Source organism: Mirounga angustirostris, unplaced genomic scaffold (assembly GCF_029215605.1).
Source record: "Mirounga angustirostris isolate CCGP_5_RB_7025 unplaced genomic scaffold, mMirAng1.0.hap1 SCAF_4, whole genome shotgun sequence".
Lineage (NCBI taxonomy): Eukaryota > Metazoa > Chordata > Mammalia > Carnivora > Phocidae > Mirounga > Mirounga angustirostris.
In genome coordinates this window covers 106727908-106751932 of record NW_026991712.1, presented here as the reverse complement: position 1 = coordinate 106751932, position 24025 = coordinate 106727908, and the positions used below count along the sequence as shown (strand labels likewise).

At 38.4% G+C, this 24025-nt stretch overlaps 1 protein-coding gene across 1 annotated transcript in view; it reads left to right on the top strand.

Moving 5' to 3' along the window:
* The window catches only part of MFSD14A (major facilitator superfamily domain containing 14A), a 42458-nt gene that overhangs the window by 4101 nt on the left and 14332 nt on the right, over positions 1 to 24025 (top strand). The window contains exons 2-5 of the mRNA XM_045897109.3: positions 9344 to 9439; positions 18944 to 19006; positions 19792 to 19919; positions 21590 to 21704. Of these exons, the coding sequence (XP_045753065.1) occupies positions 9344 to 9439; positions 18944 to 19006; positions 19792 to 19919; positions 21590 to 21704 (402 nt within the window). The remainder of the gene's footprint in view (positions 1 to 9343; positions 9440 to 18943; positions 19007 to 19791; positions 19920 to 21589; positions 21705 to 24025) is intronic.

The following is a 24025-nucleotide window of genomic DNA, read 5'->3' as shown; positions in this document are numbered from 1 at the left end:
CATCCTTCACCTACAAAGATGCCTGAGGCAGTTACAGGATAACTGCTAGTCCCCAGAGAGCTGCTAAACAGATAGTTAGCCCCTAGTTGTTAGCATATAAACCATGAGGAGGGCCACGGTGCCTTCAAAAAGCCAGTGTTCTTTGAAGTCACTAGCCCATGCCTAGAAACATCAGGATGTATATTACTATCTTTGGTAAATTTGTGTCAGACAGTACCATGAATGACTTACCTCCTTACCTCCATGGTATGGTTCAACATTTGCTTTAGTTATATGCTTGGGGATAAATTAGTAAGCAGGGTTTTTTTTGTTTTTGTTTTTTTAAAGATTTTATTTATTTATTTGACAGAGAGATAGTGAGAGCAGGAACACATGCAGGGGGAGTGTGAGAGGGAGAAGCAGGCTTCCTGCCGAGCAGGGAGCCCGATGTGGGACTCGATCCCAGGACCCTGGGATCGTGACCTGAGCCGAAGGCAGACGCTTAACGACTGAGCCACCCAGGCGCCCAGCAGTTTTTTTTTTTTTTTAAGATTTTATTTATTTATTTGACAGAGAGAGACACAGTGCAAGAGAGGGAACACAAGCAGGGGGAGTGGGAGGGAGAGAAGCAGGCCTCCCACTGAGCAGGGAGCCTGATGTGGGACTTGATCCCAGGACCCTGGGATCATGACCTGAGCTGATGGCAGACGCTTAATGGACTGAGGCACCCAGGAGCCCCAGTAAGCAGTTTTTTAGATTATATATCCAGTTCATCTTGATACAGTTTGAAGACCTGCTTCCCAATACATAGCATCTGCAGAAATTCACTAATAGTTGAACTGTAACTCATTTACAGCTACCAAAGTTTGAAGTTTAAGTAAAGAAGAATAGATTTTTCCAGGTAGTATTCTGACAGGTATTTATGAATTAAGTTTTTCTATTATTTAAAAGCTCAAGTTGTCTTTTAGCATTATTTTGACTTAGAAGTGTCAAAGTAACATTTGACAATTGCAGTCAGGGTATATCGAGATCCCTGAAATGGTTTTGTCTCTGAGGGCCAGATGTAGTAGCTTATTCTAAATAATGGGTCTACTTTATCAATAATGTATAGAAACAATTATGAATTCTACCACATGAAATACTTTCCCTTCTTAGGGAGTCTTTTTATAAAATAAGGGGTGGTAGGTAATATTTCATTTAGCTATGTAAATTGACTAATTAAAGATCATATCAAGTTTAGTCTCCATCCTAGATGTTGATGACAGTTTGATGTTTGTGTTGATGGTGGTTTTTTATTTTTGATTTTATTTTACAGTGTTAGTGAGTTCAGTTTGTAGTCATTTGAACCATGTAACCCATTAAAAATGTTCATGGGGATAAGCACTTAATGTAATGATGGCTTAACTTGATTTAATGGTTACATCTTTTCCTCCTAAGAATGGAGGGGGATGTGGTATCATGTTGCTTAATCTTTTCAAAATCTACCACAAAGTGGGGATCCTGGCCGGCTCATTTGGTGGAGCATGCAATTCTTGATCTTCAGGTTGTAAGTTTGAGCCCCACGTTGGGTGTAGAGATTACTTAAAAATAAATATTAAAAAAAAAATTTACCACAAGATAATACAATCTTAAGCTCTAGTTTTGTTTTTTAAGAGTAAAACTTGATCTCATCATATTTTTGTTGAATATGTTTAAAAAGTGTGTTTAATTTCTATTTAGGACCAATCTAACCAATATGTCTTCACTTCTGTGATTATACAGATATTAAATATGTCTTTAAAATTGATCCGTAGCATATAAGTAAAATCTGAAGTCACTGCAAATTAAGTCAAAATGGCTTAATTAGTATAATAGTGTTACAATATGTTTATGGTGAGTCATACTTCCAGGAAATTGAGGATTGGTTTTGTTTTCTTTTTGCTCTACAAAAGTAATATATCTTGCTTTGCTTGATTAAAGTCAGAGAAAATAAGGAAAGCACCACTTGACTTTGTGAGAAAGAAACATGATACCAGATACTAGCAGTAAAGTTTTACATTTCCTTTAGTTATGCCATAATGTGTCAGGATCCCATGAAAGCAGCTTTGTAGTTACACTTTTTTTTTTAATGTTCTTCTATGAAAAACTACAATTCTTAGATGCCTGTAACTAAACATCTTTGTCTTTTTTGTGTGTGTAAGACTTTTACATTATCTTATTTTAGATTAGTTGTGTATTGTTCAGAGAAAATTCAGTGTTTCTTTCTAAAGCTGTATTTTACCCTCATTTTTGATTGATAACTTGTCAGTATTAAATTCTAAGTTCAAAATTATTCTCCCTTATACCTTATTTTAGTTCTTACCATGTTTTTTTCCCCAACTTTTATTTTGAGAATGTTCAAAACTACAGACAAGTTGCAAAAGTAGCATAATGAGTATTCATTTCCCTATCCCATAGATTCACAATCACAAATTAACATTTTGCCCCATTTGTTTTTCCTTTCTCTCTATATATTCATATTTTTTTCTGAACTATTAAAGAGTTAGTTGTAGACATCAAGACACTTTACCCCTAAAACACTGAGAATGTATCACCTAAGATAAAGGATATTCTCCCACATAACCACAATATTATCACCACATTCAGAAAATTTAACATTAATACAATACTATTAGATAATATATTGGCTATAGTCAACATTTCTCTAATTGTCCCAATAACCTCCCTTAGAGTTGCCTTTTTTCGTTTGTTTGTTTTTTTAAGATTTTACTTATTTTTCAACAGAGAGAGACAGTGAGAGAGGGAACACAAGCAGGGGGAGTGGGGGAGGGAGAAGCAGGCTTCCTGCTGAGCAGGGAGCCCAATGTGGGACTTGATCGCAGGAGCCTGGGATCATGACCTGAGCTGAAGGCAGACGCTTAATGACTGAGCCACCCAGGTGCCCGAGTTGCCTTTTTTTTGGATACAGAATTTAATCATCACGTTAGTTGCCATGCCTCTTTAGTCTAGAATAACTTTTTTGTGTTTTTTATGATATGACAATTTTTCATAGTCTAGGCCAGTTGTTTTGAAGAATGAGCCTCAGTATAGCTTATTCTCATTGTTTACTCACACGATAAATTCTATTTAATAAATGGGACTGTAGGGGCGCCTGGGTGGCTCAGTTGGTTAAGCGACTGCCTTCAGCTCAGGTCATGATCCTGGAGTCCCAGGATCGAGTCCCGCATCAGGCTCCCTGCTCAGCAGGGAGTCTGCTTCCCCCTCTGATCCTCCTCCCTCTCATGCTCTCTGTCTCTCATTCTTTTTCTCTCAAATAAATAAATAAAATCTTAAAAAATAAATAAATGGGATTATAATATCCAGTTATAGGTAGAATTACTTCTGACTCCTGGCCAACAATCTACATAAGCCCCTGGTTCACACTGATAAGTATACAACATAAGTCCTGCATAATAACTGCTGGATTCATAAACCCATATTGATTAGGCAATCGTAGACTCAAAATTTGGGAGCTAGACAAGGATTTAGGTAAGAAATTAATAGTTCACCTCTTTCTGCTGAGAGAGGTAAAGTGACTAACTTAATTTCCCTAGCAGCTTAGTGACTGCATGATTAGGGCTGTCAGTCAATCCATGGTCACATCCAGGCATTGTGCTATACACTGAATACCAAATGGGAAAAACTGGATCCCTACACTTAAAAGAGTAACAGTCTGTGGCAGCGTATTCAGTGTCACCTAACCACGGCAACCAGCATAACTCCAGACTTGGACCCTGCAGTTGCCTGGATAGATTCCATTCTCTCTCTTAATTGATGCATTAGACTGTAAAATGGAGATGATAATGTCCAACTGGAAAAGTTGTTAGGAAGAGGAAATAAGATTTTGAATGTAAACCATTATAAGTTTTCAGTAATACTCTTTCATTACGATTTTAATCTAGTGTATATGTACCCTAAATCTATGTGATAGATGATATAGTAGCCAACAGTGGGATATTAAATCATAGAAGAGGGTATTAATAGGTGATGTTGCAAGTTTAATTAATAAATATACTGTCCCTTTAACAGTGTTTAAATACAGTATAAATACCTATAGGGGTAGAAGGGACTTAAAGAGTAATTCATTTACATTCTACAAGCATTCATTAAGCACTTTTGTGCTATGCATGTACCAGATGCTCCATATCAAGGAATAATAGAGTACTGGGCCTGTCCTAGAGAGCATGAGCTTGAAAAAAGTAAATTTAGGCTAAATAAAATGAAACAAGTACTTTACATAGCGAAATAAAAATTTGTGGAAGTTATCTTGTTTTATAGGCTAGAAGAATAAGTAAGTAGATTTTAAGACTTGGCCAAAAACCTGGATGATGAAACCATGTTCTGTTATCAATGGAAAATATGATTTGGAAAATGGGAATTAGATTGGAGGGTGGAGGTAGGGTTAAAGGAAATTGTCTCTGACTTCTGAGGTTGAAGTTAGAGGGACTGCCATGAAATCATATCTCTATAAGAGAGAAATTACTCAACTGAATGGAGGACTTTTGGTATAGTAATTATTATGGTTGTAGGTGGCATATCTTGGCATTTGGAGTTGGGTATGTGGTAGTTTATGTTCAGATTTATCTTCAGAATTTTCCACTTTGTACCTCTTTGAATTCTCTTGAGCATCTTCAGATATCATCTGTTGATATAATCTCATTATGATCTGAATTCTCTACTCTTGATGCTGTAAACTACTCACTGCTCAAATAGCTGCACCTACTTGTCTATGAACCTTCCCCTGGTCTTTCTGCCCAGGCCATGACCCTGGTATTCTTTCCCTAATTGTCCTGGGATTTTGCTTGTGGATAGGTATTCCATTAAAACCACTAGCCCTTGTGTCAAAAGTCCTACCTAGAAGTATTTGTAATTTTAAATCAGTAAAATATTTTTTTAATTGTCAATTTTATTAAGATCTTTTTTTTTTTTTTAAGATTTTATTTATTTATTTGAGAGAGAGAGCACATGAGAGTGCGGAGGGTCAGAGGGAGAAGCAGACTCCCCGCTGAGCAGGGAGCCCGATGCGGGACTCAATCCAGGGACTCCAGGATCATGACCTGAGCCGAAGGCAGTCGCTTAACCAGCTGAGCCACCCAGGCGCCCAAGATCTTTTTTTTTAAAGATTTTATTTATTTATTTGACAGAGAGAGGCACAGCGAGAGAGGGAACACAAGCAGGGGGAGTGGGAGAGGGAGAAGCAGGCCTCCCGCAGAGCAGGGAGCCCGATGTGGGGCTCGATCCCAGAACCCTGGGATTATGACCCGAGCCGAAGGCAGACACCCAACAACTGAGCCACCCAGGCGCCCCAATTTTATTAAGATCTTGTATTACCTTTTTCTTAACCCCCCTAAGGAATCTCCACTCCCAGCATGGAGCCCAGTGCAGGGCTTGAACTCAAGACCTGAGCTGAGATCAAGAGTCAGTCACTTAACTGACTGAGCCACCCAGGCGCCCCCAGGATCTTGTATTACTTTTGCATTTATTCAAAACAAAAGAGATGAATATAGATATAATACAGCTCTCAAAATTACTAGTACTTTAGGATAAGCAAATATCCCTATCTCTTCCCCCCCATCCCTTGCTTTAAAAATATGAATATAGGGGCACCTGGATGGCTCAGTCAGTTGAGCATCCAACTCTTGGTTTCGGGCTCAGGTTATGATCTCATGGGTTGTGGGATGGAGCCCCCAAGTCAGGCTTCCCTTGGGGCACCCTGCTCAGTGGGGAGTCTGCCTGGGGATTCTCTCTCTGCTCCTCCCTCCACGTGCGTGTGTGTGTGCTGTGTGCATGCACTTGCTCATAAATCTTAAAATACACACACACACACACACACACACACTTTTTCCTCCCAATTCTGGGAAATAATGAGAGAATAGCTCAGAAGGGACAGTATATCTACCTACCTATCTTTTTCCATTCTAGTTTTTACAGTTTTCCTCTTCAGCAAAACATGTTCCTCATATTTAAAGTATAAGCATGCTTATTAGAAAAGATTTAGAAAATTCAGAACAACATAATAATTTTATGTCCCTTAAAATTGCTACCTAATTAACATTGAGGTGAGTTTTTATTTTGTTTTTCATAGTTGAAATTATTCTACACATACAATTTTATATCCTGCTTTTATTTTTTTAAACTTAACGTTGCCATGAGCATTTTCACATATCATTAAAGATCATCCATAAACAATTTTTGGCTGCATATTCTGTCTGACTTAAAGGTTGAACACTTAGATTTCCATATTTCCTACTATAAATGATGCTGCTGTGAATATCTTAATGGTAGAGCTTTTTCTGAATGCTCGGTTATTTCTATAGGATAGAATGTTAGTAGCTTTTTTTTTTTTTTAGAGAGCAAGAGTGAGCCCAAGCAGGGGTAGCTGCAGGCAGAGAGAGAAGCAGGCTCGCCACTGAGCAGAGCCTGATGTGGGGCTCGATCCCAGGATCCTGGGATCATGACCTGAGACGAAGGCAGATGCTTAACCAACTGAGACACCCAGACACCCCTGTTATTAGCTATTTTTAAAATTATTATTTTTTTTTTTTTAAGATTTTTTATTTATTTATTTGACAGAGACAGAGACAGCGAGAGCAGGAACACAAGCAGGGGGAGTGGGAGAGGGAGAAGCAGGCTTCCCGCAGAGCAGGGAGCCCGATGTGGGACTCGATCCCAGGACCCTGAGATCATGACCTGAGCCGAAGGCAGACGCTCAATCGACTGAGCCACCCAGGTGCCCCATTTTGTATTGGTTTTTATGAATGTTTTATCTAGATATTAATCTTCATTTCTTCCATGTCTTCTTCAGTTTGTTGTCTTCAAATTCAGTTGTACATGTTTTTCTCAAACTAGTATGCCTAAAATGAATTAATCTTGGGGTGCCTAGGTGGCTCAGTCGTTAAGCGTCTGCCATCCGCTCAGGTCATGATCCCAGGGTCCTGGCATAGAGCCCCACATTGGGCTCCCTGCTCATTGGGAAGCCTGCTTCTCCCTTTCCCGCTCCCCCTGCTTGTGTGCGCTCTCTCTGTCAGATAAAATCTTGAAAAAATGAATTAATCTTTTGTTCTTTCCCCTTTCCTCACGGTCTGGCTGACTAAACCACAGAAATCTTATCTTTTCATCTTTGATCTTCCTTTATTGTCCTCTGCTACATCTAGTCAGTCACAGAGTCCTTTTGATTCAACCTCTTAAGTGTTTTTTGTATCCATTCACTTTCTCCATCCCTACTATCTTATTCCAGTTACTATTACCTCTCCCCTGTTATTTCTTCAATAGCCTGCCTTCTGGTCTTCCTCCCTCCCTTTCAAACTCTTTGCCACCCTGCTGTGAAAGTTACTGTTCCAAAAAGACAGTCCTATAATGTGATGTTAACTCTCTGGCTTGAAATGTTTCAGTTTCCCTGCTGCCTGCAAGTTAGAGGTCTGCATGTGACTTAAGAGGCCTTTTGCAAATCACCTTTTCAGTTTCACCTCTCCTCCTCACAGCCTCTTTTACTGCTCTCCTCCTTAGACATCAGGTACAAAAGAAGCTGTGATGTTTCCTTTCTTCTGGACTTTGCATATGCTGTTCCCTTTACCTCAGACACTTGTGGCCATCATTATCCTCCACTGACATCCTACCCCCCAAACACGTATAAATACCTGACAGTCCCAACATCTTTCCCACTTGACTTCCAGGTATCAGATAATACTGCCTAACTTCCTAAGAAGCCTTCCCTGACATTCTCCTCAACTGTTTGAGTGCTCTTCCCTGAAACAGCCACTTTTAACATCATTTCCTTCCAGTTTTTTTTGCTCTGTTTATGTTTATACACATTCTTACATAATTATTATCTTTTTATCAGCATTTTCCAAAGAGTTTTACAAGGAACTCAAATGGCCACGAGATACTGTTATATGAAAGAAGGATTCCATCAAGTTTGGAATACAGTGCATACTGTATCTTCTTGGAAATTCATAATGTAAATTAGCATGTTAAAGGTCCTGAGAAGTTCTAGGCATTTTTCACTGAGTGCTGAGTATATTAGTGGTAAACAAAACCAGTTGGACCTTACTAAATCCTAGGGCTGTGTTTTGTTTTGTTTTTTAAAGATTTTATTTATTTATTTGACAGAGAGACACAGCGAGAGAGGGAACACAAGCAGGGGGAGAGGGAGAAGCAGGCTTCCCGCGGAGCAGGGAGCCCGATGCGGGGCTCGATCCCATGACTCTGGGATCATGACCCGAGCCGAAGGCAGTGTCTTAACCAACTGAGCCACCCAGGTGCCCGATGTGGCATCATTTTTAGTGTAGAGAAATCCAAACCCTTAATAGTTTCTACATAAGACTGTTGAATATACTTTACAACTTACGTATGACTTTGTAATATATATTGATTAAACTTGTCTTTTTATTGTAAAACCTGTTAGTGGAGACTGAGTTAATGTTATAGGTCATTTGCTTTGCCATCAATTTAATATTGCCCTTAGAATATGAAATTCAACAACTGAAGTAATTCTTTTTTTTTTTTACTAAATGATAACATTTTATTTTATTTTATTTTAAATTTATTATGTTATGTTAGTCACCATATATTACATCATTAGTTTTTGATGTAGTGTTCCATGATTCATTGTTTGACAACTGAAGTAATTCTTAAGACACCGCTAGCAGCAGTATAAACTTCATTTTGTATTTTTCTTTCTTCTGTATGTCAAATCCCAGGTCTCTAATGTGGGGACTATTCTGCTTTCAAGCCATGTTATTCTTGCTACCTGCTTCATTTATGTTTTGGGGTTAGTGCAGTAGCCTTCTAACTGTTAACTTTCCTCAGTTTTGCTCCCTTATCATCCGTCTGCTACACCTTTGCCAGAATGATCTTTCTTAAAACTTTTATCTGATCACGTGAGTCTTCCTTAACATCCTTTGGCGGCTCCCCATTGCCTTCAGAATGAACTGTAGACTCCTGAGCACGGAAGTTAGTCCCTGCTTGCCTCTAGCTGCTCCCGCTGTGCGGCCCATGTGCCAGGTGTACTGAACTATAGGAGTCCTGTCCGGCCTCCTGCCCCCCAGCCTTGCAGCCTTTGTATGGGCTGCAGCCTTGACCTCTCTTGTCGTGTGCCGCCCCCCCGCCTCCTTTTCATCTGCCTCCAGGAAGTCTGATAGTCCCACCCCTACCTGGGACTCTGTGTGTTACCACTGCACACTGTGCTTACGTGATGTATTTACCTTGAGGACAGGGACAGCAAGTGTTCAGATGTTTCACATAGTGCCAGTGCATGTATGATCTCAATAAATAAATATCGACTGTTGCCATAATTGTTAGTAATTCTGGAATGCACTGTTAACTTTTTGCAAATCTGTTTTTACAGCCTCAAGGAATAGGTTCTCCTAGTGTCTACCATGCGGTGATCGTCATCTTTTTGGAGTTTTTTGCTTGGGGATTATTGACAGCACCCACCTTGGTGGTAAGTCATCTTTTAACTTATTATGGACTTAAATCTCTTTTTGTTCAGTTTTGAGGGGGGAAAGGTGGCCCTTTTCCCTTTCCATGGTTAAGTCTTACACCAGTATTGTCAACTCTTCAATACTACACTTAGCTGGATTAGTTGCTTTTCCGATCTTAACTTCGCCCTTACTTTGTGGGAAGGGCTTGACTGGATGGTTCTTCTGGTGAATACTGCCCATGGGAAGCAGGGGCTCAGTCCCCACTCTGGATAGGGTAGATGGGATTCTTAAACTGACAGGCTTAGGAAGGATGTTATCTATGACCTGAATCACTCAGCATTATTATTTTGAGATTCATTCATGCAGCTGCATTTTCCAAATGCAAGTTTCTCTTAGGTTAGGCTAAGGCTCTAGAGGTAACCATTTAAAAAATCACTCTTTTCACAGCCCTAAGCTGATTTTGCCCAAATATCCGCAGGTTTGGAGCCTTAGAAAAGACATCCCTGCTAGTCCAAACAATTCAGGTGATAGCTAGTTCTCTCTTTTTGTTTTTTTTATTTCAACCTTTTCTTTATCTTTCCTTTTTATTATTATTTTTTTATTATGTTGTGTTAATCAGCATACATTACATCATTAGTTTTTGATGTAGTGTTCCATGATTCACTGTTTGTGTATAACACCCAGTGCTCCATGCAGAACGTGCCCTCAATACCCATCACCAGGCTAACCCATCCCCCCACCCCCCTCCCCTCTAGAACCCTCAGTTTGTTTCTCAGAGTCCGTAGTCTCTCATGATTTGTCTCCCCCTCCGATTTCCGCCCCCTTCATTTCTCCCTTCTTACTATCGTCTTTTTTTTTTAACATATAATGTATTATTTGTTTCAGAGGTATAGGTCTGTGATTCAACAGTCTTACACAATTCACAGCGCTCACCATAGCACATACCCTCCCCATTGTCTATCACCCAGCCACCCCATTAGTTTTCTCCTTTTGATGTAGATCAGGGGAATGAAATAAAGGGAGGAGTAGTTATGGCAGAAGTCCAGTAGTACCTTGAAAAGCGTAATTAGGATAAATGTACAGCTTACCAAATCTAGTAGAATTTTAGAGCAATATGCTTCCTTATATTTTTAAGATTGCTTATTGTTATACAGAAAAGATTTTTACAAAAAAGATTGTTTATAAATAAATTGGATGATCATATAAGTAGATTTATGTTCTAAGAAAGAAAATTTACATTCCATGTATCTCCATATTATATGGCTACGTAATCATTACTGGATCTACATAAAATATGAATGTTTAATAGTTGTTTTGAATGTATAGGGTATATTCATGAGTACTGTTAAAACACAATTCAGAAGAACAGAAAATCTCAAATAAACAGTTTCTTCTATAAATAAATCATGCATTGGAAGTTAGAATAGTTCCCTGAATAGTAGCAGTTCCCTGACATGTAATTGTAAGAATGCTGATTAGAGTATGTTTTCATTGAGATCCTTTACTTTTTAAGAAGGATTTACTTGGGGGTGCCTGGGTAGCTCAGTTGGTTAGGCATCTGCCTTCAGCTCAGATCATGATCTCAGGATCCTGGGATCGAGTCCTGCATCAGGCTCCCTGCTTAGCAGGGAGCCTGCTTCTTCCTCTCCCGCTCCCCCTGCTTGTGCTCTCTCTCTGTCTGTCAAATAAATAAATAAAATCATTAAAAAAAAAAAAAAAGAAGGATTTACTTGTAATAGGTCATCAATTGTACATTAATAGATTTTCAAAATAATTGAAATGTGGACTTTTAAAATATCTGATTTTTTTAAATTTAATAATTTCTGATGGGAGTCCAAAAATTAATTACACATTTCATGCCTTCATGATCCATATTGTACTCTGATTTGGAACTTCATCAGGTGATGCAATTTCATTATGACATTTGTAACTTCATTATATTGTAATAACCTGATGTCATGTGTTACTGAGGTGCTATGATACCTGTGTGGTCTCACACTTTTATATTCGCTTCCCTGATGGTCCAATGTGCTTTTTTTTATAGTCTACTACCAGTTTAACATATAAATCTGTCAGGTGGATCATCAGTTCTGTGGTTTAAAGTACTTGAGTTTTGTGATAGTAAACAGTTCATTTATATTTATATTATGCTGGGTTCAGGCACAGTCCTAAGCACTTGAAATGCATTATCACTTTTAATCATCAGAGTCCCCTTATGGGTGAGGTATTAGCCTGATAATACAGATGAGAAAATTAAGGTTTAGAAAAATTAAGCAACTTACTTGCAACTACTGTGATAGTAAACTGCAGAGTTGGTATTTGAAACTAGGCTTGCTTTTGTTCCAATGCTCAGCCTAGGGGAATGCTGGGAGTAAGTGGTTCATACCCGTGACTCAGGTAGTTAAGGTATTGGCAGTCCAAACGGTAGCTAAGTAGAGAGATTAAAATGTTTTGGGTAAATTGTTTACAACCCATCAAAAAAGCTTTTAGTGATGTTTCCATAATTTGTCAGCAGGATTTAAACTGTGTATAGCAATTTTTAAAATTTGCTTCTGTTTTATATTCTTTAGGTATGTCAGGTTTTTGTCTAACTTTTTTTTTTTTTCCTGCTTGGGCAAAAGGAGACTGTCTTCTTTAAGAACAGGAAAGAATCCAGTTATGTAGACATAAAGGCTTGTTTTTTAGTTTATTTATTGTAGCTCACTTTGTGCTTAGTATATTTTTAATTTTTTTGTTAGTTAAAGAGTGGGTAATACTTTTGATTTGTCTTTTTTACTTTTTAAAATGCTGAGTTCTGATCAGGAAAATGAAAGGTGCTAATTTGGAAGGACTTAATGAATTTTTTTTCGCCAGCATGATTATATTTTTTGTAATAGTTACTATAACATTGCCAATTATTTGATTTATAGCAAGACTTTCTTTCCATTGGTTGTTAAAACAGTTATTCTTAATTCCCATATTTGTCCTTAATTCCCATATTTGTCCTTATATCTGAATTTTTTTTTTTAAGATTTAATTTATTTATTAGAGAGAGAGCATGCACGAGCAGGAGAGGGGCAGAGGGAGAAGCAGACTCCCCGCTGAGCAGGGAGCCAGATGTGAGGCTCGATCGCAGGACCCAGAGATCATGACTTGAGCTGAAGGCAGACGCTTAACGACTGAGCCACCCAGGCACCCCTATATCTGAATTTTTAAACGGCAAAATGAGTTGTGGTTACTAGGGACAGTTGTCTGTAATATTATCATAGTCCTTTATCTTTTCCCAATTTTACTTCGTTAATATTTTTAAAGTCAAGCATTTGACTTTAACAGAAAAAACATTTACATATTAATGAATATTAAGCTCAGAATTTTATTTTTCTAGTTCTTTTCTTATCTATAATGTATACATGTTTTTAAATAATTGCAGTTTTTGTGTTCTACATTTTTCTCTTACGTGATGGGGAGATCCTTGTGGGGATGGGGTGGGACAGACCTAGGCAAAACAAGGATTGAGCTGTAGTGATTAGATTGTATCTGAATGCTGAGATGTGTTATATTCCAGGTTCTTTCAGGTACTTTGGCCTGCAGGCATTGGAATAGCAAGAATCGTGCTCGCTTCGGCAGCACATATACTAAAATTGGATTAGCAAGAATCTTTGAAATACCACTAAAGAAAATTATGTGTGGAAGCACATGTATATATAATTCTTCTCTCTCTATGTAATATATATTGCTTTTTAAAAAATTAGAGATGCAGTGTATGCTTGTTGTAAAACATAAAGCGGTATAGAAATGTGTTAGGACACCAGGGTTCCCCTGCAATCCCATCTACCCCTCCAGTCAAGTGTCAGCAATTTGATAAGAGATCTTGGCTTCAGGGTAAACGTTACCTTCCCCATTAGGACAAATTACCAACTAGAGATGAACATTTTCAGCAGTTAAAATGTGCTATTCGTCAGTGATTTTTTTTCTTACTAGAAGTGAATATTAGCTATACTTGGGGAGTTTTTTTTCAAAATATCTGGGCCTTATAACCTATCCTGTTGAAGTCAGAATTTTCAAGGGTGAGGCTCAGACATGTGTATTTTTTAGAAGTGATTCTCATCTAGTATATATCACTAATAAGAACCAATATATTAATTCAGTGTGGGTTTAAAAAGGTTTTGCTCACTTTGAGGCTTTTTGCTTGCAAATTTTTATTGTTGACTTTGCGGTATTCTTCTTTGCTTTGGACTCCTATACGCCCTTACCCCCCACCCCCATGTTGGTGTTGGGGGAGTGGGGGAGGGGACTTTCGAGGTACAAGATGGCACCAAGTCATAGCACTTTACCCTCTTTCTAAAAGTTAGTTAACTTTAAACATTTTATTTTTGTTTTACGTGCTTTGAAATGGATTATAACCTAGAGAGTCACAGCTCTTTTTTTTTTTTTTTGAGATTTTATTTATTCTTTAGTTGTGGTTAGTTTTTGCAACCCAGTGTATATTACATCTTTGAAATCCTTACAGCACATTTCAGTTTGGACTAGTCACATCTTTTTTTTTTTTTTTTTAAGATTTTGTTTATTTATTTGACGTAGGGGGAGTGGCAGGCAAAGGGAGAGGAAGAAGCAGGCTCCCCTCTGAGCAAGGAGCCCCATGCAGGGCCGATCCCAGGACCCTGGGATTATGACCTGAGCCGAAGGCAGACGCTTAACTGACTGAGCCACCCAGACGCCTGAGAGTCACAGCTCTTAACATTTATTTAAAAGGGGAGAATGAAGATGAAATTATAATTCAGTTTATTTGTATTAAGTCAGTATCTCTCTTTCCATACATAGCTCTTAAAAATTATAAAGTTTCGGGGCGCCTGGGTGTCTCAGTCGTTAAGTGTCTGCCTTCGGCTCAGGTCATGATCCCAGGGTCCTGGGATCGAGCCCCATATCGGGCTCCCTGCTCAGCAGGAAGCCTGCTTCTCCCTCTCCCACTCCCCCTGCTTGTGTTCCTGCTCTCGCTCTCTCTCTCTCTGTCAAATAAATAAAATCTTTAAAAAAAAAATTATAAAGTTTCAGCATTTTAAATTTCAAAGATTTTCTTTAATTCGTTTAACAGATAACCAATGTTAAGATATACTAATTATAATAAATGGGATTATGGTGTTTGGGATTTATTAATTAGCCTTAGTTTTCTTCTTTCTTTCTTTCTTTTTTTTTTTTAAGATTTTATTTATTTATTAGAGAGCGTGCATGAGCAGGAGAGGGGCAGAGGGAGAAGCTGACTCCCTGCTGAGCAGGGAGCCACATGTGGGGCTCTATCCCCAGGACCTCAGGATCATGACCTGAGCTGAAGGCAGACACCCAACCGACTGAGCCACCCAGGCACCCCTAGCCTTAGTTTTCAAAACCAATGTGAAGCTAAAGAATTTTTTTTTTTTTAATTTCACGTGATTTCAAAACTCAAAGAACTTCTAGAACCCTGTGTTCTCCTAGAACACAGTGAAAGAACAAAAACTGTTTTATGTGGAGGACCTGCTCAGGGGAGGATGGTGAAGTCTCCACCAGCAAGGGGGTTTACATTAACTACAAAGAATTTTAGACTGCCAAATATATTTTAAGTACTGAAGTCTAACACTTTTGAGAGGCTATATGTTTGGTTCATAGTGGGTATTCAGTCAGTGATGATTGATCGACTAACATATTAGATAAAGAGAATAACAGTAGTTTTAAGGATCTGTAATGCTAAGAAGTGGCTTAACTTTTTTGACCTATGGTTCTGGAAAAACTAGGCCCCGTGTTTGATGGTCCTGACTGCTTAGAAGCAGTCTGTGTTAAGGAGCAAGAAGACCCTATACTCAAATTCTCCACCATCTCTTCTATGTAAATGGCTTAGCAGCCTTTGCTACAGAGATAGTCCTGAGGCATTTAATTTTTTTTTTTTTTTAAGATTTTATTTATTTATTTGACAGAGAAAGACACAGCGAGAGAGGGAACACAAGTAGGGGGGAGTGGGAGAGGGAGAAGCAGGCTTTCCCGCTGAGCAGGGAGCCCGATGCGGGGCTCGATCCCAGGACCCTGGGATCATGACCTGAGCTGAAGGCAGATGCTTAACGACTGAGCCACCCAGGCGCCCCAGGCATTTAATATTTTAAGGACTGTTTCCTCTAAAAGTTTTTGAAGTTCCATAAATTTTAAGACCTGTAAAATTTCTTGGAAAATGTAACATTTTTTCTTACTTGGCTCTAAAGTCCAGTGCTAAAAGGATCCTCACAGATCAAAAATCTTTACATTTGTATTGTTGTATTTGTCTCTATGTTAAAATTTTGTTAAAAAATCAGGGGCGCCTGCGTGGCTCAGTTGGTTAAGCGACTGCCTTCGGCTCAGGTCATGATCCCAGGGTCCTGGGATTGAGCCCCGCATCGGGCTCCCTGCTTGGCGGGAAGCCTGCTTCTCCCTTTCCCACTCCCCCTGCTTGTGATCCCTCTCTCGACTGAGCCACCCAGGCGCCCCAATAAATAAAATCTTAAAAAAAAAAAAATCAAATAGGAATGTTTGTTTATCTTAATTTAACTGTACTCCTTTTGGGGGTCTTAAAGGTTTTTATTTTGTAATATTAGCTAAATTGCATAATTGCTTTGTTATATTAAGTCACTTTGGAAGCAGTATTATCAGGTAATTATGAACATTTAGTGAATAGTTACTAAATGAAGGCATTCTATGAGGCACTAATCAAGATAAAGATATATTAAATGCAAGGTATAGTGTATATGAGCCTGTCCTTAAGAACTCTGAAATAGGGGCGCCGGGGTGGCTCCGTCGGGTAAGCGTCTGCCTTCAGCTTAGGGCATGATCCCAGGGTCCTGGGATCGAGTCCCTCATCAGGCTCCCTACTCAGTGGGGAGCCTGCTTCTTCCCTCTGCCTGCCCCTCCCCCTGCTTGTGCTCTCTCTCTCTCTCTCTCTCTCTGACAAATGAATAAAATCTTTAAAAAAAAAAGTACTCTGAAATATATTGAAAGGGAATATATATTAAATACATGAAAAACTGAAAAATACTAGAGCCAAGTAGCTCAGTATGTGATAAAAGAAATTTCACAAACTCTATGTGACTTGTCGAGTGCTTTGATCACTTCCTATTTGCCCTAAAAGAGGAATTGATTGCTTTTGATGGGAAAGTTTGGTGACAGAGGAGCAATTTGGAAGGTTTGGGTGTTGGTTAGAGAGAGAAGATAAGGGGCACAAACATTCAAAATGGGGAGGATGTCCTGTATATTGGAAAGCATGGGAATATTTAAAACAGTGGAGAGACCAGATTGTTGGAATGTAAGGTAGCTTGGCAGAATGAACCATTAGCATATTATAAAGCTTTCTGTAGGCATTCGTTATGGTCCTCATTCTTAGTAACACACATTTTGTGTCCCTACAAAAGATTTGGCTCTTAGTCTTTTTTTTTTTTTTTTTTTTGGCCCTTAGTAATTATTGAAAGAAAACTGGATTTGATTTGCTGCAAAATGGTTTAAGTCTTTTCCTTCAGCGAAAGAGCCGGCACAGTGTGGCCAGAGCAAGTCCTAAGCCTCCTGTTTGTAGCCTGTTTTTCATAAATAATGTTTCATTTGGGACACAGCCACGACCGTTCATTTACATATAGTCTATAGCTATCTTTGTTGAGTTGAATACTTGTGACAGAGACTCTTTAGCCTACAAGGCTATAAAAAGATAACTGCTGGGGCGCGTGGGTGGCTCAGTCGGTTAAGCGGCTGCCTTCGGCTCAGGTCATGATCCTGGAGTCCCGGGATCGAGTCCAGCATCGGGCTCCCTGCTCGGCGGGGAGCCTGCTTCTCCCTCTCCCTCTGCCTGCCGCTCTGCCTACTTGTGCTCTCTATCTGTCAAATAAATAAATAAAAATCTTTAAAAAAAAAAAAAAGATAACTGCTATCTCATTCTTTACTAAAAGTTTGCAGATCCCTTCCGTAGATCCGTGGGTCTTTATTCTAAGTAATATCAGCGTTTCTCAGCCTCAGCACTCTGTTGATAGCTTGTGCCAGATGATTATTTGTTGTGAGGAGCTGACCTGTGCCTTATAGGGTGTTTTGCAGCATCTCTTATCTCTGCCTCTTAGATGTAGCTCCCCCATCCAAGTTTTGACAATCAAAAATGTATTCAGACATTGTCAAATGACCCCTGGAGGTCAAAATCACCTTCAGTTGAGAAAATATGTAATATATATCATATAAAATATAGAGACAAAATAAATGTATATCATAAATATGTGGTTTTTTCCCCATGTTAATGATTTTCTTTGACTAAATGTTTCATTTCTAATTTTATTTTTACATGTGAGTTAATTTTTGTTAAATTTCTAGTTTGGGGCAGAAGAGTAACTGAAGAAAAGGGAGGATTGTAATCCCTCTAAAGGTTTTTCTTACAAGATGTCAGAACATACACTCAGCATAGTTTTTCTTCCTAAAGAGATTTCCCAACTTTCTTATTCTCCATATTGCCATTCTCTCTTGTTTTTATTGAGAAATAGCATGGTATAATGGAAGAAGCGCAGTGGCTTTTAAGTCAAGCAAGAACTTGGTTGCCTCATCTTGGAGTGGTATTTTATCTAACCCATAATGTTAGAATGAAATAAAAGTATATATAAAGCCTCTGACACATAGGCTGTAAAAATGGTAGCTGTTCCTTCTTATTTTTTCGGTAACTTTTCCCTTCATTTGCTTTTACAACCAGTGGCTACCCAGTGGTTCACTTGCTGCCCATTGAACAAATTGATGCCATGTGGTTTGAGACCAGGTCTTAGAAAGAATAGAGTAACTTGTTATACATTTTCATAGGTGGGGATTTCTTTTTCTCACTTTATGGTCTTTCTAGATTCACTTTTTGGCAATCAAAATTTCCCTATTCTCCCAGTCTCCTATCTTAGATAATACCTACAACTGTCTGTAAAGGAGTTATAAGTTATATGTGGCATAACAGTGAAGACATCACATAGTAATTAAAAGCATGGACTTTCAAGCCCAACTTCCTGTGTTCAGTTTCAGTTTTCCTACATACTAACTATGTAATCATGTATAAGACACTTAACCTCTGCATGTATCAGTGTTATTATAGGATCATTAAGAGGAATAGAAGGAGGGGTGCCTGGGTGGCTCAGTCGTTAAGCATCTGTCTTCGGCTTAGGTCATGGTCCCAGGGTCCTGGGATCGAGCCCCACATCATCAGGCTCCCTGCTCCGCGGGAGGCCTGCTTCTCCCTTTCCCACTCCCCCTGCTTGTGTTCCTGCTCTCGCTGTCTCTCTGTCAAATAAATAAATAAAATCTTAAAAAAAAAAAAAAGAGGAATAGAAGGAAATAATATATGTAAAGGGCCCAATTTAGTGCCTTGTGACATCATAAATGCCAAATAAATGTTTGGTATTATTAGTATTTATTCATATGCATAGCATCAGACAAATCTGAAAATTTATGGGAGATATAATTATATGAAGGGATGTTTTAAAATGTAAATGTGGAAGTTTTACTGAGACTAAAATGTGGTATGAGATTTTTATTTTGTATTTTTTCTTTAGGTATTACATGAAACCTTTCCTAAACATACATTTCTGATGAATGGCTTAATTCAAGGAGTAAAGGTAGGATCGGTGATATATTTGCCCATGTACACACAGGCACATACACTTCGTATGTATACGTCTGCCAGTATATCAGTTATGTAGTGGACGAATTCACTGTTAATTTTTACAATTAGAGTATATCTTGGGGGATTACTTAACACTTTAAAAATGAATTGGGTTTTAAATATGATCCTTTTTATTAAAGAAAAATATATTTACTTTCATTGATCATCTAAAGATGATCTGACTCAAGTAATAGCCAACTCTACGTATAATGATAAACCACATCATAACAGATTTCCGTTCTGTTTTACATGTTGGCATTTTTATTTCGGAGATCTAAATGCTTTTATAAGCTAACAACAAGAATATAGATTGAAGAGAAAAGAACTACTAAAACATACATAAATATAAAACTATATGGTAAAGTCTTGACTATTGTACATACTCTTTACTCTTGATTTCATTTGACCAACAAGGTTTATAAGTAGGTAGTTAGCCTATGAATATAAAAACAGATAACTAACATGATATTCTTTCTAGAATTGCTAATGTGGAATTATTGTGATTGAGAATTCATTAGAGCATTTCATATGAACATGCAGCCAGAGCCCTGCAGGTGATTCTAGACAATCTTGGGAAAGTTTTAAATTCTATATAGACAAGAAATAAGTTATGTGAAGTTTGGTGATATTATACGTATGTTAGAAATAAAAAAAAAATATTCTTCTGTGATAGTAGAATGATTTCTTCTTGGCTCATTGATGTAGATTGTATACATTTTTTCATTTACTTTTTTTTAGGGTTTGTTGTCATTCCTCAGTGCCCCACTTATTGGTGCTCTTTCTGATGTTTGGGGTCGGAAATCCTTCTTGCTGCTAACAGTATTTTTCACATGTGCCCCAATTCCTTTAATGAAGATCAGCCCATGGTATGTGCATAATCAGATCACAACAATTAAATATCGTTCTCTTCATTGTTTTCTGAATAGTCCTTTATTTCATTCACCTTTTTTGCCACCTTACCTATGTAGATTTTAATTTTATCCTTCCAATATTCTTTGACGCAGATAAGAGGACCCTTAAAAATATAGTGGCTAAGTAATAGTTCATAATGATTTTAGAACTGGATGTGACTATAGGAAGTGTGCAGACTATTGGCTATAACCTGCTTTTGTATTTCACAGCCCAAAGTAATAGTTGCTTAACATGAGGGAAACTTATTTCTTTCTCCATATAAAAGAAGTCAGGAGTTGAGCAATCCAGAGCTGGTTTGGCAGTTCTGGGGAACCAGACCTTTTCTATCTCTGTGCTCTGCCATCCTCCACGAGCTCCCCCGCAGTCCAACATGGCTGCCTGAGCTCCAGCTTGTGTCACACTTCAGGCAGCAGGATGGAAGGAGTGGCTAAGAAGAACGCACCGTCTTCTATAAAGAAACCACACAGTTTTCACCCAACCTCTGCTAATATCTGTCAGGTCAGATTTCAGGGACATGCTCCTCTTTGTTACAAGGTGCTGGGCTCGTGGCCACCCTAATTGAAATCAGGATTCTTTCACTGAGGAGGAAGGGAGGGAAAGCTCACAATGAAAATGATTTTCTCAAGGTAATAGAGCCCGGTTTAGTTGTAGCTTTATTAATTCTCCTACTGTTCTACTTCATTGCATATAATTCTGCATCATAGATGGGCTATATTTCCATGGCTATCTAGAAAGGCTAAGGGAATAGAAAAGGCAGGATCTTCCTCTTGTAGGTTAGATAGATACAATTCTCAAGGCCAAACCTTTGATAAATGCTAATCACCCAAATGAAATCTTAACAGAGGAGTCTAGGCGATGAACAAAAAATTTGATGTGAAAAACAGTGTGTTAGAAAAAATTTAGTAAGCAATAAAGCCCTGGTGGAATATTTTGAAAGTTCATTATGATTACACATGATTTTTAAAACTAAACATTCAATAGTACAATAGAAGTTTCTTATTCCTGGCCAGTTATTTTGAAATCATGTATACAGAAATGTAGTTTGCTTTTTAAAAATAGCTTTTGTTCACTCTTCGTAGTAATTGTCTATTCTCCATTTCATTTATGAGTACTGCCACACAGGTTTCTTCTATGTGAAGACGGAGTTGCTTTGCCAACATTTGAAAAGCTAAATATAGCTTATGGAAAAGCTCAATCTAGTTTCTATATAGAGGCATAAAATAGAGTAACTTGTTTCTCAATTTCACCCACTGAATTTTGTGTTTGTGTAGTGCTGTGGTGGGAAATAATAATGGATCAATTATAGTAGACTTTAGTTTGTTGCTGTTTTTAGTAAAACCAACAACAAAGCCATTTCACAACAGTTGGGTAAAATATTGACCTGGCTATATTATTTAATTTTAAGTATTCCTGCATAGTAGCTGAATTGCTTTTGAAGGGTCACTTCTAACACTGTATTTTCATTATATCTATGGCATATGATTTATAGAAGAATCCGTGAACTGTCTTAGTAAGCCATTGACTGAAATTAGCTATTCGTACTCTAATTCACTTACAGAAGTAAAGGAAGGTTAAGGTGTAATGGTAATTGTTCTGTTTCTTGTCGATTGTCTTTCCATCCTAGGTGGTACTTTGCTGTTATCTCTGTTTCTGGGGTTTTTGCAGTGACTTTCTCCGTGGTATTTGCATATGTGGCAGATATAACCCAAGAACATGAAAGAAGTATGGCTTATGGACTGGTATGCGTGTTTATTCTATTCTTTGTATCAGAATACTTTGTTTTTTAATTATTTCATATAACAAGTGCAAGCCTTTGCATTACAAAATTTATTTTTTTGCATAAAATACATTTCATAATAAAGTCATCCATTGCTTTAATGGATGACTTATATCAAAAGTTTTTTGAGTACAGAGCCATGTAAGTTTTGTTACTTTCTTTCAGTACTAGTCATATATGTCAGATTTGAAATTATAGAATATTTTTACCTTACAGAAGTTCTTTTTAAAGAATACTAAAAATCGGGATGCCTGGGTGGCTCAGTCAGCTAAGGGTCTGCCTTCGGCTCAGGTCATAATCTCGGGGTTCTGGAATCGAGTCCCACATTGGGCTCCCTGCTCAGTGGGGAGCGTGCTTCTCCCTCTCCCTCTGCTGCTCCCCCCTGTTTGTGCTTTCTTGCTCTGTCTCTGACAAATAAATAAATAAAATCTTAAAAAAAAAAAAAAGAATACTAAAAATAAGGAATTATTTAATGTCATGAGTTTAAACATTACTAATATTTAACTGGCCACTCTAAAATGCAATAAGCTAATATCTCGGTTAGGGATCAGCAAAACATTTCTGTGACTTTGTGGGCCACATAGAGTCTCATATTCTGTTTGTGTATCTCTTTAAAAATGTAAGAACGATTCTTAGCTGGATTTGACCCAGAGGTGGCAGTTTGCCAACCTCTGAATACTGTTTTGAGAAATTAAGTATTTGATGGCAGTGTAATCTCTTGTCTATCAAATCTAGGAATAAAATAGCTAATACAGACATGGTAGTATACAGATCATTATGAGATAGTCAGAAGTAGGACAGTGATGAGTGTCAGCAAATACGGGATAAGCATCTTTTAATAAATAAGAACTGAATATGATGTCAGGCTGAATCTTAGTTTTACAAGAGACTGTCTTCATTGATTCAGTGGACACAAAGAATCATGGAATTAGGAAGCTTTTTGGTTTTTTTTTGGAATGAGGAAGTTTTGAGGGGAAATACCTACTGTTAGAAATTTAAAAAAAGAACTAATGATTTCAGTTGTAAACTCAGAACATTAAATATGAAGTTGATGATGGCCAGGAATTTTTTTAACAGCTTTATTGGGATACAATTTAAATGCCGTAAAAATCATCCATTTTATGTGTATAGTTTAGTGAATTTTAGTAAATTTATACAGTTGTGCAACCATAACCACAATCCAGGTGGTTTTGGTTAAAGTACTTTATTTTGTCATAGCCAAATTCTTGAAATTAATAATTTTCAACTTTGAGGCTTTATATATTAAAGGCATATTCTAGCAAATGACAAGTAATTCTTCTAGAAATAATACGGATGCAGCTAATGGGGGAAAGTGTTCTTTGTGGTCCTCTTTCTGCTGTGGTCCTCTTTCTGTCTAACCATAAAAAAAGGGCACTGGATGGGGAGAATGGAGAAGGGAAAGGACACAAGACACCTACACTTGAATTGGGCCTTTGCTCACTGCCTTGAATGCATGATCTCAGCGAATACCCTCAGATACCTCAGTGCCCCTCGCAGTGAGAACCATGGCTCCTTTGTCCACTCAGGTTCCAGAGCCCTGCTCATACCCAGGTTCCTCTGAGACCACATCCCACTGCGTTTAATTTGCTAAAGCTGCCCAGGGCACCTGGGTGGCTCGGTTAAGCATCCAACTCGGTTTCGGCTCAAGTCATGATCTCATGGTTGTGAGATTGAGTCCTGAGCCTGATTGGGCTCCACACTCAGTGTGGAGTCTGCTTGAGATTCTCTTTCTCTCCCTCCCCACTTGCGTGCGTGAGTGCTCCCTCTCTCTTTAAAATAAATAAATAAAAATCTTTAATTTGCTAAAGCTGCCCTAACAAAATGCCACCACAATCCAGTTTTAGAACATTTCCGTCAGCCCAAAGGCCATCTATCCCCACCCACTTCACCCCTCATCTCAGGCAACCAACCACCAATGTACTTTCTGTCTTTGTAGTTTTGCCTTTTTTTAAAAAAGATTTTGTTTGTTTACTAAGCATGTGAGCGGGGGAGGGGCAAAGGGCAAGCGGACTCCGCAGTGAGCCCGAGCCCAGTGCGGGGCTCGATCTCATGACCCTGAGATCTTGACCTGACCTGGAATCAAGAGTCAGAGGATTTAACCAACTGAGCCACCCAGGTGCCCCTGTAGTTTTGCTTTTTTTTTTTTTTAAATTTTATTTATTCATTTATTTGGGAGAGTGAGAGAGAGAGAGCACATGAGAGGGGGGAAGGTCAGAGGGAGAAGCAGACTCCCTGCCGAGCAGGGAGCCCGATGCGGGACTC